Source organism: Mesoplodon bidens (assembly GCF_964165515.1).
Source record: "Mesoplodon bidens genome assembly, chromosome: 9".
NCBI lineage: Eukaryota > Metazoa > Chordata > Mammalia > Artiodactyla > Ziphiidae > Mesoplodon > Mesoplodon bidens.
The window spans coordinates 42533781-42548917 of NC_138166.1; the positions used below are offsets into that span (position 1 = coordinate 42533781).

General features: G+C 33.5%; 1 protein-coding gene across 6 annotated transcripts in view; it reads right to left on the bottom strand.

Moving 5' to 3' along the window:
- PHF14 (PHD finger protein 14) overlaps positions 1-15137 on the bottom strand; it is a 205890-nt gene that overhangs the window by 166250 nt on the left and 24503 nt on the right. For all 6 annotated transcript variants that reach the window (XM_081244011.1, XM_081244016.1, XM_081244014.1 and 3 more), the window contains exons 5-6: positions 7898-8057; positions 2999-3110 (exon numbers count right to left, since the gene is read on the bottom strand). In XM_081244011.1, the coding sequence (XP_081100137.1) occupies positions 2999-3110; positions 7898-8057 (272 nt within the window). The remainder of the gene's footprint in view (positions 1-2998; positions 3111-7897; positions 8058-15137) is intronic.

Genomic DNA, 15137 nt, shown 5'->3' on the forward strand with positions numbered 1-15137 from the left:
AATATCATTTGAGGGCTTACCGTGTGCTAGGCACTATTCTAAGCACTTTATAAATATTAATAAATATAATCATTTGACACTGCATTCCACAATAATATGTGGAAGAGGTACTATATTTCCATTTTACATATGAGAAAATTTTACACATGAGAAAACTGAGGTAAAGACAGTTTTCAAACCAGGATAATCTTACTTTAAGTTCATGCTCTTAACCATTAAGCTACACTGATTTGAACAATGTAATACTACTTGGAAAAATTAAGGAAAATAAATAAGAAGCCAGAGAAAATTCACTGAAAGATCTAGGCATTGCAACCAAAGATATAATGCATTTTAAAAATATATTTAAGAGAATTAAAAGTAATCTTAAGTAAACAATTTTGTGAAATTGGTAGTGATACACAATATAGCCAATTATTTACATTCTTTCTGTATACAAAGGGAAAACCTGTAAAACTAAAGGCATAAGCTGTTGAAATTACCCCAAATGCCACCGCTCCGATTTATTTTTTTATACTTTTAACTAAGCCACAGAGAGAGAAAAAGAAAAACCTAGTCTCAAAATATACACTACTCTGGTAATAGGAACCTTCAAAAAAAAACCTGCTAAATTGTGAAAGACTGCCAGTAGACAATTAAGGAAGAACTGCTTAATAAATGTATTCTACGTAAATTAAATGAGAGAAACATTTTTTAAAAAAACTAAAAAGTTTCAATAGACACTAAAAACATCATATTAATACTATAACAGTTAGTGAGTACCTACTTGGTATACAGCACCAAACTGATACATCAGCAATGAATAAAAATAGCAGGAACAGGACTCTGGGTACAGATGTAAAAACATTCCCAACACCTGACACTCTACTGCCTAATTATGGGTCTTTTTCCACCAACAGCAGTATATGTATGGTAAAAATTCCAGCAAATAGTAATCTAAACATGAAACCAAAAAATTGAGAAAGAGAGAGAAAGAAAAGAGATAGAAGGAGAGGGGGTCAGAGAGGGAGAAATGGAGAAATTAAACTATTTAAAGGATGTCAATACTATGAACAGAATCAAATTGTTTAGGATAGTCCCCTGAGTAATTTAATGTAGTATGATGAAATTGGGCAAGGGATTTCAGAGTGAACACAAAGAAAAAATTTCCAACAACAAAGTCTCATAAGACAATACAACAATCTAATAAAGAAAATAGAATCTTCCTCAATTGCTCGAATCATTTAAAATGCAAGGGAACGGGCTTCCCTGGTGGCACAGTGGCTGAGAATCAGCCTGCCAATGCAGGGGACACGGGTTCAAGCCCTGGTCTGGGAAGATCCCACATGCCACGGATCAATTAAGCCCATGTGCCACAACTACTGAGCCTGTGCTCTAGAGCTTGGGAGCCACAACTACTGAAGCCCGCGTGCAAGAGAAGCCACCGCAATGAGAAGCCTGTGCGCCCAATAGCCCATGCTCGCCACAACTAGAGAAAGCCCACATACAGCAACGAAGACCCAACGCAGCCAAAAATAAATAAATAAATTTAAAAATAGGTAAATAAATAAAATGCTAGGGAACTAAGCAACTGAGAACACAGGGGAGAAAGTAACCAGGAGGAGGAAATGGATAGACTATGTGATCTAGAGAGCTATCCCAGATATAATTCACAGCACTGGGTTTGATTTTGCAGATGAGCTAGAGAGTATGTAATTTTTTGACTCCATGTTCCAGTAATACTTCAAAACAAAAGCAGGTGATAATGAAAATAATCAGCTGATAATTATACATTTAATGACTCTCCTTTTCAGTCCAGAGGTCACTGCTGGTCTCAGTTATATGAAGTAATATCTGGTTACTGTTCTTTAATTGCTTCTAGATTTATATTTATGGTAAAAACATGTGCTTATTGAAAAAGATGGAAGCTACTCCCTTCTAGGCTCTGTGCTTATGAATTATGAAACTGCCCTCAAAAGGTAGTAACTTCCATTTCCAACACTGGTGGACCTGGTAATTTGTATTACTCCTACTCAACTAGAAAATGTGGACAAATTATTTTGTTAATTATAGTTTAAAGGCATTTAAGAGAGGTAACAAGACAGTGTACAATTACTTGAGCACCAGGAAAGTAAGTTCAATACTAGGGCCTGGAAGCTTTATCTAATTCTGGAGAGGGAAGCTGCAACCTCCCAAACTAAAGCACAGATTATTTGAGGGTAGAAGGTGACGGGTGGGGATAGTGTTTAAAGCCCAAATAGGATATTCTGGATATAACAGCAGAAACTGTGAAACTTTAAAAATTTCAAATCAGAATTTTCCAACAATCTGTAAGTTTCCCACCCCACCTTTAATATGTTACTAATGCTCTTCAAGAGTCTTCCTTCCCAATTGCCCAATACATAGTAATGGAAAGAGAATGTATCATTGCCTAATTAGTTCTAGTATTCCGAAGATGTTTTCAATAATTATATACTTAAGTTTAAATTCATAAGTGGGTAATCTTAGCACTTATAATCCTAAAACTCAGTCATAATTAAAAATCTATTTATAAACTATGGAGGCTGAGAATCATTTGCTAGTAAAAAAAAAAAAAATTGTTGGCCTTCTGCAGTGGAAGCAAAATAATGGGTGCTTCTTGTACTCTTTTCATAATTTTAATAAATTCCATTTCAAAAGTAAAGTCAGAAATTAAGCTTGTATTTGATCCAACTGATTAAAAATAAAGATGCAGTCTGAGAATTCATTATGCACTAAGCAGTGTGCTAAATACGAGGAAAACAGCAGTGGCATTAACTACCATTTTACCCCACAAGTTATACAAATATATAGAAGAATTTATACATTATTGGCTCTCTGGGAAAATTACTATCAATACTAAATGATTTAGTGCTAACTGCTCTCCAATAGCACAATTAGTAATAAGCATTTCTGTAGTCAACAATGATATTAGTAAAAAGTCATGTAAACTAACAAGTAAAAACTTTCTCTTAGACAATCAAAAAACACTTTGTCTTACCTTGGCACCATATTTGGAATAGTTCATTTCTGTTAGTGTTACTGGTCGCAATTTGTCGATATCTCCAAAGGCTACACCAGGAACATACAGGGCACAAACAATGTGAACCCATCTATAAGGAGAAAAGATATGATTTTGCTATCAGACCTTTGGAAAAAAATGCCCACAGGAAAATAAATGTAAAATTATGTGTCATCTCAAATAACTACTCCAAGAATTTTATGAGCAGATTTCAAAATCTCAGACACACAACTAAAGAATATGGAACACCTATACAATGATATCATTTATAGAAAAAGGCACTGCAATAAGCGCTACTTTTCCAGCAGCTTAGCCAAAGGTGAGAGTTAACATCTATAATTGCCTTTCACTTAAAATTCATCGCACTTTACACTTATCTGTTATTCTTAAATATTTGCACAAAACCACTATTCAAATGAAACATCATCTTCATATGCATAGAAAGGTATTCACATTCATTATTTTAAGCACTCTGAGAATTAAGGATCCTAATTTAAGACTTATGAAGTTACTCTGCATAAATCACATAAAATTGCTCCTTCCTGTTACTTTTTTCTAAAAGCTACTAGATAATCCTTAAGGACATATTTTAAAACAATTTTTGGTGTGCATCTTAACTTTCTTTCTTCCCAGGTTGAAACTGATTGCTAGAAGACTGTACAGAACAGTTGTAATAATATAAGAAAGTCATATTTTATTCAACTTATCTGTTCACCATACAACCTATGTACTAAAACGTATGTGCCCCACATATATTTTTTGAAGTCTGAATGATGTTACAACACTAAACAAAGAATGTACAGTTTCAGTATACTAAACAGAAGAAATAAATAGGAGTTGATTCTAATTCCATTTTTTAAAAACTGCTCTGAACATTTTTAAAATATATTAGGCACCCTGTTTGCTTACAATCAAAGAAAACACAGGATCACTAGATTTTGAAATGTAAACAGATCTATATCATTTCTGCAAGACACAGGGTAAAAATGAGATGGCAAATATCTCTTAACCTTGTGAAAATATTAACAACAAATTTTGCTTTATCACAGCTTGAGAGGCTATCATTGCTACATGGTTCTGTTTTGTGATGCATTATGAGTTTTAAAGAAATAAGACTAAGAATCACTTTATAGATGTACTGGGGAAAATAGTTACAAATCTTTAAAAATTATCTTTTTTATGGGAAGAAACTCCAAGGTTTTGAGATTTTCTTGATAAAATGTTTTAATCCAACCTCCCAAATGCATCCTGTGGAGTTCAATATAAAGAAACACATCTTCAACAAGCAGCTGCTTTCTCAATTTAATTTGCGCAGTTTTCTCATGCTCCACTGGTGTGTTAAATGCTGCTGTACTCTGTACAAGTTCATCTTTGATAAACCCAACAGCTGGCTGCTTACTTCCTACTGACCTTCTTAAAAGGTTTTAGTACAAGTCACACAAGTACTACAGATTTAAACTGCCATTTCAGTGTGATTGGCACACAAGTGTATCATTTCCCCCAACCATTCATGTGAGGATGCCAACTTGACTCTTTTTTAAAATACATATCAAACAGCTGAGACAATTTTGGTCCTTTTTAATATATGTTGTATATAGTTTTTTGTTCATTTGTTTAGCCGCTCATACTTTAGAACCTTGTAATTAAGACAAACTGAGAAATCAAAAAGGAATAATTTTCAATTTTCCTTGTTACTTTACCATCCATTCTGCTTGGAGCTATGAAGACAGATGTTGATTAGGGACAGGAGCAGAAAACAAGCATCCCATAAATCCACCAAAAAACAAAGAGTCAGAATTGTCATTCTAGCATAGAAGCTATTAATAGATTCTTTTAAATTTACATATTTTAATAAACCAAACTAAGTAGAAAGCTACTTCTCAAAAAACTCATTTCAGAATGGGAACTATATTCATCAATCAAATCTGATTTTGAAATGTCTTGTATTTGTAGTACCTTTATAACATATTAAAAAATTCACTTCCAGGATGTTATTTTCATTCCTTCATTTATTCATTCAGTAATTAATTACTAAGTGTCTACTAGGAACGGAGCACCATGTAGGCAGTTTAGAAGTTACAATGATGTATGTGAAATGTTTGCAGCATAGGGTGTGGTACCCTATTATATTAAAGTATGTCTAATACTTCCTATAATCAGGTTTTTAATACCATTAACACAGGATAAAACACTCTCCCTAAGAAAAAAAATAAAAATTTAATGATAAGAAGGTGCTGATGGTCTTCTCACATTAAACCACATCATCTTCTATTGTAGAATTTGTGGCTCCCGTCAGAAACAGAGGGGGGGAAAGACTAATTAGACTACGTAATCGAAGTCAATTTCAAAATCTTTTTCATTCTTTCCATGCATTGTTCTTTCTTTTCATCTGTTTTGCATCTTAGCTAGAATACTAAATAGCTTGTCAAATTTCTTGGCTTTTTTTGCCTTGATTCAAGCTAGTACTACATCCTTCAAGCTATATCAAGACCTGTAGTTTCCACACTAGCCTACAGGTGAGTGTGAACATCAACACAAATAAAATGTTCAAACAGTATAAAAAAAACTTGCCAGGCTGCACCATGAAGGGAGGTGTCTACATACATGTAAGATCCACAGAAGTCAATACAAATATCTCTCAGTAAAACTAAATGGTTAAAGAGGCCTCCCTTTTCTTCATTCAGAAAAACTTTCCAAGTTATTCTGTGGACTATGTATTAGTACATATTATATATTAGTGTGATAAGAGAGCTACTTTATAGTTGCTTTTCAATAGAAATTTCAAATTATTGATGAGAAAAAAGGTAAAATAAATGCTCTTTCCTAAAACGAAGCTGTGTTTTCCAAAGCTGCCATACTTATTCACAACAATTTATCACCATAAATTTCAAATCTCAGGACTAAAGAGTTACTAAAAAAGAATTTATGCAGTTGGTATTCTATGATTACCTTAAGTAAGTAGAATATATTGGTAATAAAAATCACTAGTAGTAGCAGTAGCAGAACTAAGGAGATATTTATTAAACACTTACTATACTCCAGAAACTACACTGTTTACAGAAATCATCTCATTTAATTCTCTCAAAAGTGCTAGGAAACTGAGGCATAAAATGGTTAAATCTAAAATCACAGTTAGTAAGAAAAGACTAGAATTCAAATATAGGCGGTCCAACCTGAAAGTACATGTTTTTAATGTTGTACTAAATTCCCTAATTCTAGGCCAAAGTCATTCCAAACGTAAAATAATGCTCATGTCCATGATACAGACCAGTCTCAAGTCAATACATCAAATAATTTGTTACATATTTATTTTATTTTGGGGATGGGCAATGACAGACAAGAGGTAAGATTTTTAGTCATTTTTCCTAAACATCAACACAGGGTTCTCTAAGATTCCATGGTAGACCCTATGCAATCCCAACAATCTTGTATGGCAATACTTCTCAAGGGCCTGTCTGCCAATTGAGGTAAAAATGAGAAAAATAAGAAAAATATTTTTTACTTTACTAAAAAAAATTTATTAAATTTAAAAGACTGTCCTTTATTTTGGGATAAAATGTATCCTATCCTTTTCAAGATGTTAAAATATGAAAAATAATGGTGATAATTTGTACAAGTTATTTTGTTATTCTTGTTAAAATATTAAATGTTTAGTAAAAATACTGAAATGTAAGTATGTGGCAAAATAAAAAATTGAGCACCCCCTCTTACATGGGGGAGGAGGATAAGTAGTGATCCATAAAATATAAAAGGTTAGGAACTACTCTTATATATCAGTCACCCATCCCAGTTGGTAGTTTCCTTAGAAAAAAACCATGAAAGATGCCAACACTATGATGATGACAACTGCTCAAATGTGGTAATAAAGATGAGTGTAAGTACAGTGAAAAGAACATAGGTCTTTGTGCCAGTTATCAATTTATTGCCTCTCAGCTCAAATCCACCCTTCAATATCTGCTTTGCAACAATGGACAGAATCCCTTCAGCATTTCTCCTTTACAGTGAGCATCATATCATACTAAGCTGTCTCAGTAGGGAGAGGTAGAAGGCACTGTAAGAGGAAGGGGCTTCTCTGCAGGATGGGAAGAGGACATCCGCCAGTGCTCTGCCCCACCACATGCATCGTCCCTCAGTGACCCTGCAGGCCCAGGCTGGAGATCACTTTTCTGTGGGCCTCTCAACATAGACACCATACACTCCAGGCTTCGAACCACTGCCCAGACACCCACTTGCCAAGGACTGTAGACTCGGTAGTGACCCAGGCAAACCAGCCAACTTCTCTGCCATCCAGTAGGCTGGAACTACACTTTCTCTAACAAGGCCTGAACCCCAGCCTTGGGGAAGGTGTCTTCATTCCAAGTTTGTCATTCCCTGGATACTCTCCCTCAGCCCTACGGTATTATTCTTTAGAGTTCTTTTATATCTTATGGTTACTGTTTATCATAGCTTAGTAATTCTTTACAGTAAACATCCCCTTTTAAAATCACTGTATGGGTTCCGTTTCCTGATATACGCTTGAAGTCAAACAGATCTGAGTTCAAATTTAACTATGGACTTGTTCAAATTAAAACTATGTAATGATCTGAGCCTCAGGTACTACCTATAAAATAGGAAACTTTACCATCTCTCTTATCATATGGTCATTACTAAGATTAAATGGGATTATGGGCTATAAAGGCAAATGCAGATCCTCAATAAATGATCTTTTCTCCTCCCTGCCCTGATCTGTAGCCTCCTGTCCATTTACTCTATGCCAAAAAGACACAAAGAAGCAATCAAATGAAAGTGTGTAACTCAGAAAATCGTAAATAGAAAAATAGTCAGAAGCATACTCATTATAAAGCAGGCATATTAACCCAACAGAATTATGACATCAACCTTCCAGCATCTGTCTCCTTGAAAATTCCATCCTGATTGGGACATAGTTCACAGCTAGGGGAAACACCACATTTACAGGCATCACAAAACCAAGGTTCAGTGGAGTTTTCAGAAGCTGAACTCATAATAGAGTCACTCTCTCCATCAACTCCATAACAACCTAAAAGAAAAAAAGAGTATGATTAAATAGAATTTATTTTTTAAACTCACATTTATAAAGTTACAAAAGAAAAAGGGAAAGGAAGTAGAGAAAAATTCTGAAAAATTAATGGTTTATAAGAATGATATTAAAGTCAAAACACAGAAGTGAAATCATTTTATAAAAATATTTTTTCACCTACCATAGTATATGCAATGAAATAAATGACTCTTTAAGATAGTTTTAGACCTACTGGAAAGCATTACAGAAGGGGGAAATTTTATAGTTCTTTAAAAATTTTTGTAATTAAAAAAATACATAAAAATATGCATTTTCATTAAAAAGAACTCAGAACTATTTAGTCTAGGAACTATTAATTAGTAAATATTTTTGAGCTCCCTTTGTACTGAACACTTATATATAAAAGACCATGATCATGCAGAACATACGAACAAAAAGCCTCTGATCTAATTTTGGAGGTGGCAGATTAAAACACAAATTCACACAACCACAAATGCAAAGTTAGTATTAGTAAAAGGAAAATAATACAGAAACACGCACACACATAAATTAAGGCTATAGAACAATTTGAATATTTCAGACTAGAGTTAGACAAGTGAGTTCTATTCACAGCTGAGCCAACCTAGAGCTATACAAGGTATCTGATCTTTTTAAACATTTATAATTCTTCTATCTTCTGTAAAAATGTACCCATAACTGAAATGAATGAAAGAAGAGGATACTCTTTTTCCTCTTTTCATTCACTGATAACTCGATATTCTGAGGGTTAAATTATTTAAGCAGCTAATGTGATTTAAAAATTTTTAAATATCCTCATGAACATACCAAACAAAGAAGATAATGTAGCATAGTTCTTTACATTTTAGAGTAGGACATCAACTATTATTGATGGCTTGTAATAAAGAGTACCTCCCTGGTGACTACAATAGTCATGACTCCTAAATTGTTTTCTTTTACCTAAATAGTGCTGGATACACCACAAACTTCATATTATCTAACTCTCTTTTTCCAGAAAGGAAGACACTGCCCTAATGACAAAACATACTTAAGAAAAATAATTTAATGTATATGTAATAATTAAATAGATTACAACCTTATTCTAGTTCCAATGTATGCCCCATCATCTTTAGGCTTGGGCATTTCTCTGATATCCTAAGACATTTATTTCCTGTCAAGATAGGTCACTTCTACATATAGCCTATAATCAATCTTCCCAGGATACTTTTCACCAGGTTTATTCTAAGAAGGTAGTCTTAGTGCCAAATTCGAAAGGGCACTAAGTACCCAAAGTACCCTTCAATAAACTGAAGCCATTAAAAAAACCACTATGAGAAACATATATAAGTAACAAGCATCTCTCAAAAGAATTCACCACGTAGGTAAGTTTATATGCATCCAATGTAAGATCATGTGATTACTGAAACTGGTTATACACTACACAGACAACAGGAGCCTGTTGAAAAGCATCTTCTCATAACCACTAAAGACATCCAAGTTAAAACAAATAAATAAGTATGTAAATAAATACTGCGTTGAACAAATCACCCAGAAAGAAAAAGAACCATACACATTAATAAATAATTTTAAACTACCAAAATTAATTTACTAGATGTCGTTAATAGGTCAACAGTCATGCATAAGTATTTTATTCACACAGTAGTACCACTCCATATAGATTATAATTAAAATATCCTAGTAGGCAGAAAACTAAAAAGTTGTTTGCAACTGTGACTTACATAAGCTGCCTCATGCAAATCCCTTAATTATTGTCAAGCTTATGTTATTCAAAGGTTTTATAATGGTGAACCTTAACATAATCTGAAAAGTCATATGAAAGAATGCCAGGGAAAAGATTTTAAAGGAGCTAGACTATCATGTACAAGATCAGAAAAGGAATCAAAATATTAATTTCTTTAATATCATTAAATTGCGCTTGGTAATAATTATCAACTTCATCACTTCTGTTTAGATATACATTTTTAATATGATAAATTATAAAATGAAAAAGGAATAAAATTTTCTTCTGGGAGTAGTTATTATTAACCATCACCAATAGAAAAATATTCTTCAGTAAAGGGAACAGTAAGCAAAACATTATATTCAAAAAAATCATAAAACAATAAAAACAGTCAATTTGATTTCTCAAAAGGTTATGCAATACTACAAAGAGAAAAGTCTATTTTCTTTACAAAATAATATTCCTTTGAGGCAAATTCTTTCATTTGTATTCACACAAAGTCCCAAGATAATAAAAGCCCCAGTGACTATCCATTTTATTCATCTCATTCACCAATATCAAGGTAAATCACAGCAGTTCACTCTTTCAGAATAAAGCAGTTTCAATTCTAATTTTTAAAGAATATACCACACACCTGACAAACACCTGCATAATGATTAAACCACCTACAATCAACCGGAGAAGTGATTTCTGAGGGTCTCTCCTAGGAAATTCCTACTTTGTAACCTAGAAGACTGGTATTATATAAGCACAAAGAACAATCAGCAAGTGGATAAGTATTTCTTCTTCAGCTTCACTGCCCTTGAAAAATAATCCACACTGTGTTATTACCTTTACAGGAGTTCTTTACTTGCCACTTTCCTCTGCCACTTTTCCCCTATTTCTCTGCCATACCTGTTGGGTTTACTGAGCTCTAGACCAAAGTTCTAGCATTTATATCCACTCTAATCCATTTTAATGACTAAATACATTTTTAAATATTTTTTTCTTCCATAGACAAAAGAATTTAAACTACCATAAAACAAGGTTTATTCTCTTCTACCTATCTAATTTTGAGTAAAAGATGCAAAAAGTACACTTTCAATATGATTACAGAAAAAAAGTCTTTTTTTATATAGGTAAACATATAAAATAAAAAATTTATAGATATATAAAACCTATTTCATATAGGTTTTTCATGTTTTTAAATGGGTAAACAGAGAAAACATTGTTCTATGGCTGTCTAACAATCAACCCCTGGGTAGTACATGCAACTTATAAAATCATATTTAATGCAAAATAATATAAAATGTGCTTACAATTGTTTTGAGTTATACAAGAATACGTATAATCCAAATCAGTGGAAATATTCCCATTCAGCCTGGCATGGGAGACCAAAAGACCTACAGTCTTCTACTTTCTAGCTATGTAACTGTAGACAAACCACATCTCTGAGGCTGAGTTACCTCATCTGCAGTAAGTATTTAACATCTATTCTAACTATCTCTCAGTATAGAAAACAAAAAAATAGGACAAAAAATTTTCCATTTTAAAATTTAAAACATTTTTCTGTACTTAACATCCTATCACTAGACCTCTGATTACAAAACCCACTAAAATAAAAGATTTTAAATTGAGTAATATTGTTGTTTACGAGAAAAGAACTTATAACATGCATGATACCTGTCACAAATATATCCTAAAGCATAAAAGAGCGGAAGTGCCTGCTCACATATAAAGTCCAAATGGTTATAACTTGAACATACTTTACTACCCAGTAAATACTCATAAGAATATATTTTTGCATATGCTAAGAAATTAGAATAGTCTAGGGCTAGGCTAACAGCAGACTGAAAAATAAACAAATGGGGAAAAACATCTTAGTAGACCTTATTTAATGCATTGCTGGCAAGTGTGCTACCTAATGCTCTGTCATGTACTATGACATGTAGGTGACATTTTTCTTCAGACACAGTACAATCAAAACATCAGGATAAATGACATCACAGTCAGGGGTACCCTACTATTACAAGTCAGTTACAAGATCTTGTCACAAAGGTGCTTATACTAAGTGACAAGCTGCAACCCAAAAAGAAAAGAAATTCATCTACATTTAGATGAAATAAGTACTCTGAAAAATAGACAGTTATACATTCAATAAACACATTTGGAAAACTATCTTTTAGCAAAATCTCAACTTAAAAACTTACCTAGGGCTTCCCTGGTGGCTCAGTGGTTAAGAATCCGCCTGCCAATGCAGGGGACAAGGGTTCGAACCCTGGTGCAGTAAGATTCCACATGCCGTGGAGCAAATAAGCCCGTGTGCCGCAACTACTGAGCCTGTGCTCTAGAGCCCAAGCCACAACTACGGAGACTGCATGCTGCAACTACTGAAACCTGCACACCTAGAGCCCGTGCTCCACAACAAGAGAAGCCACTGCAGTGAGAAGCCTGTGCACCGCAATGAAGAGTAGCCCCCGCTCGCCACAACTAGAGGAAGCCCGCGCACAGCAAGAAAGACACAACACAGCCAAATATAAAATTAATTAATTAATTAATTAAAGAAAAAACTTACCTAAATTATAATTACTTAAGTCATAAGTATATTTGTTTTAAAAAGGGAAAAAAGAAAAATAAATGATAAAGGAAATACACAAAAGCACTAACTATGGTTGTCTGGATATTAGGACTGTTAGAAATGTTTTATCTTCTCTCTGTTCTATAGTTCCCACATTTTATTTACTATTCGTGCAATATATTATAAAGGAGAATTAGCTTTCTCTAAAATAAAACATTTAATAAGTTCATGTTTAACCATGAAATGTTTAAGGAAAAGTTGTATGGCCGACTTACAATATGAAAGTCTGTCACTTAGGTACCTGATTTAAAACCAAAACCAAAAACATAAAACCTAGCAACACTAGTTTCCTATTATGCCTTAGAAAATTTCACTTCTTCTGAATTCATTAATTTTAGAAAAAAATTCATTTTGGAACTTTAAAAGTATCAGAGAAATATCTACATATGTGTATAAAAATGAACATTCTGAACAGTGAAAACTATTACAAAGTTAAAAGGTACAGGACAGGGTGGAAAAAGTATTCGCAAGGATGAAAACTATTTGTAACACATATAGCTAACAAAGGATTAACATTAAAAAAAAAAATTCCAAGAAGTCAATGAGAAAAAGACAAGAAATGACAAGAGAAATATATAGAAAGTAACAGAAAAAAGGAAAAAAGAAAAAAGAAAATAGCCAGATACCAAACTTAAATACAAATAAAGTGAACACATAATAAAGAGATAGTCTCCAAAATATTTTTTTAAATTTATTAATATGCAGTGTTGCAGAGTTACCAAGTAGTTTGTACACTGTTGGTAAGAACACAAATAAATAGTCTTTTTGAAGGGCAATCTGGCAAAGTTTGTTAAAAGTTTAAATGCACTTACCTTTTGATTCATTCTAGGAATCTATCCCACAGAAATTATTATATGTATATGACATATTTGTTAGCACTATATGTACGCGAAAAACTACAAACAAAAAAAGTAAATACATTATAGTTGAACCATTCTGTAGCTAACTACATACCATTAAAAAATAATAATAAAATATCCATATGTACTCATATGAAAAGAATCTCAAGATTAAGAGATGAGTGAGTGAAATAAAGAGAGGAGTGAAATAAAGTGAGTTATAGGGGAGGAAAATTCCATGGAATTTATCATATTTATTTACTTATTACAGGGCAGGGACTGTGCAAATATGCATATGCATATGTGCACACATGCATGTAAGTAAGAATCTGACGAAAGGGGCTATTCACTGGTCAAATCTGGACAATCTAAGCAACACAAAGAGTAATGAGGTTATAGATGATAATGTGTGAGACCACAGCAATACTGAAAAGGATAAAAGGGGAGAAGTTCTCTACAAAATAAACTCTGCCTGATAAATGTAGAAGGAATGATAGAATTAGAAAATCCCCACCCTTCTGAGACTGAACCAGGAAGAAATAGAAAATATAAACAGACCAATCACAAGCACTGAAATTGAACTGTGATTAAAAATCTTCCAACAAACAAAAGTCCACGACCAGATGGCTTCACAGGTGAATTCTACCAAACATTTAGAGAAGACCTAACACCTATCCTTCTCAAACTCTTCCAAAATATAGCAGAGGGAGGAACACTCCTAAACTCATTCTATGAGGCCACCATCACCCTGATACCAAAACCAGACAAAGATGTTACAAAGAAAACTAAAAGCCAGTATCACTGATGAACGTAGATGCAAAAATCCTCAACAAAATACTAGCAAACTGAAACCAACAGCACATTAAAAGCATCATACAGCAAGGTCAAGTGGGGTTTATCCCAGGAATGCAAGGATTCCTCAATATATGCAAATCAATCAATGTGATACACCATATTAACAAACTAAAGGAGAAAAACCATATGATCATCTCAATAGACGCAGAAAAAGTTTTTGACAAAATTCAACACCGATTTATGATAAAAACCCTCCAGAAAGTAGGCACAGAGGGAACTTACCTCCACATAATAAAGGCCATATATGATAAACCCACAGCCAATATCATCCTCAATGGTGAAAAACTGAAACCATTTCCACTAACATCAGGAACAAGACAAGGCTGCCCACTCTCACCACTGTTATTCAACATTGTTTTGGAAATTTTAGCCACAGCAATCAGAGAAGAAAAAGAAATAAAAGGAATCCAAATTGGAAAAGAAGAAGTGAAGCTGTCACTGTTTGCAGATGACATGATACTATACATAGAGAATCCTAAAGATGCTACCAGAAATCTACTAGAGCTAATCAATGAATTTGGTGAAGTAGCAGGATACAAAATTAATGCACAGAAATCTCTTGTATTCCTATACACTAATGTTGAAAAATCTGAAACTGAAATTTATGAAACACTCCCATTTACCATTGTAAGAAAAAGAATAAAATATCTAGGAATAAACCTACCTAAGGAGAGAAAAGACCTGTATGCAGAACACTAGAAGACACTGATGAAAGAAATTAAAGATGATACAAACAGATGGAGAGATATACCACGTTCTTGGATTGGAAGAATCAACATTGTGAAAATGACTCTACTATCCAAAGCAATCTACAGATTCAATGCAATGCCTGTCAAACTACCACTGGCATTTTTCACAGAACTAGAACAAAAAATTTCACAATTTGTATGGAAACACAAAGGACCCCGAAGAGCCAGAGCAATCTTGAGAAAGAAAAACAGTGCTGGAGGGATCAGGCTCCCTGACTTCAGACTGTACTACAAAGCTACAGTAATCAAGACAGTATGGTACTGGCACAAAAACAGAAATAT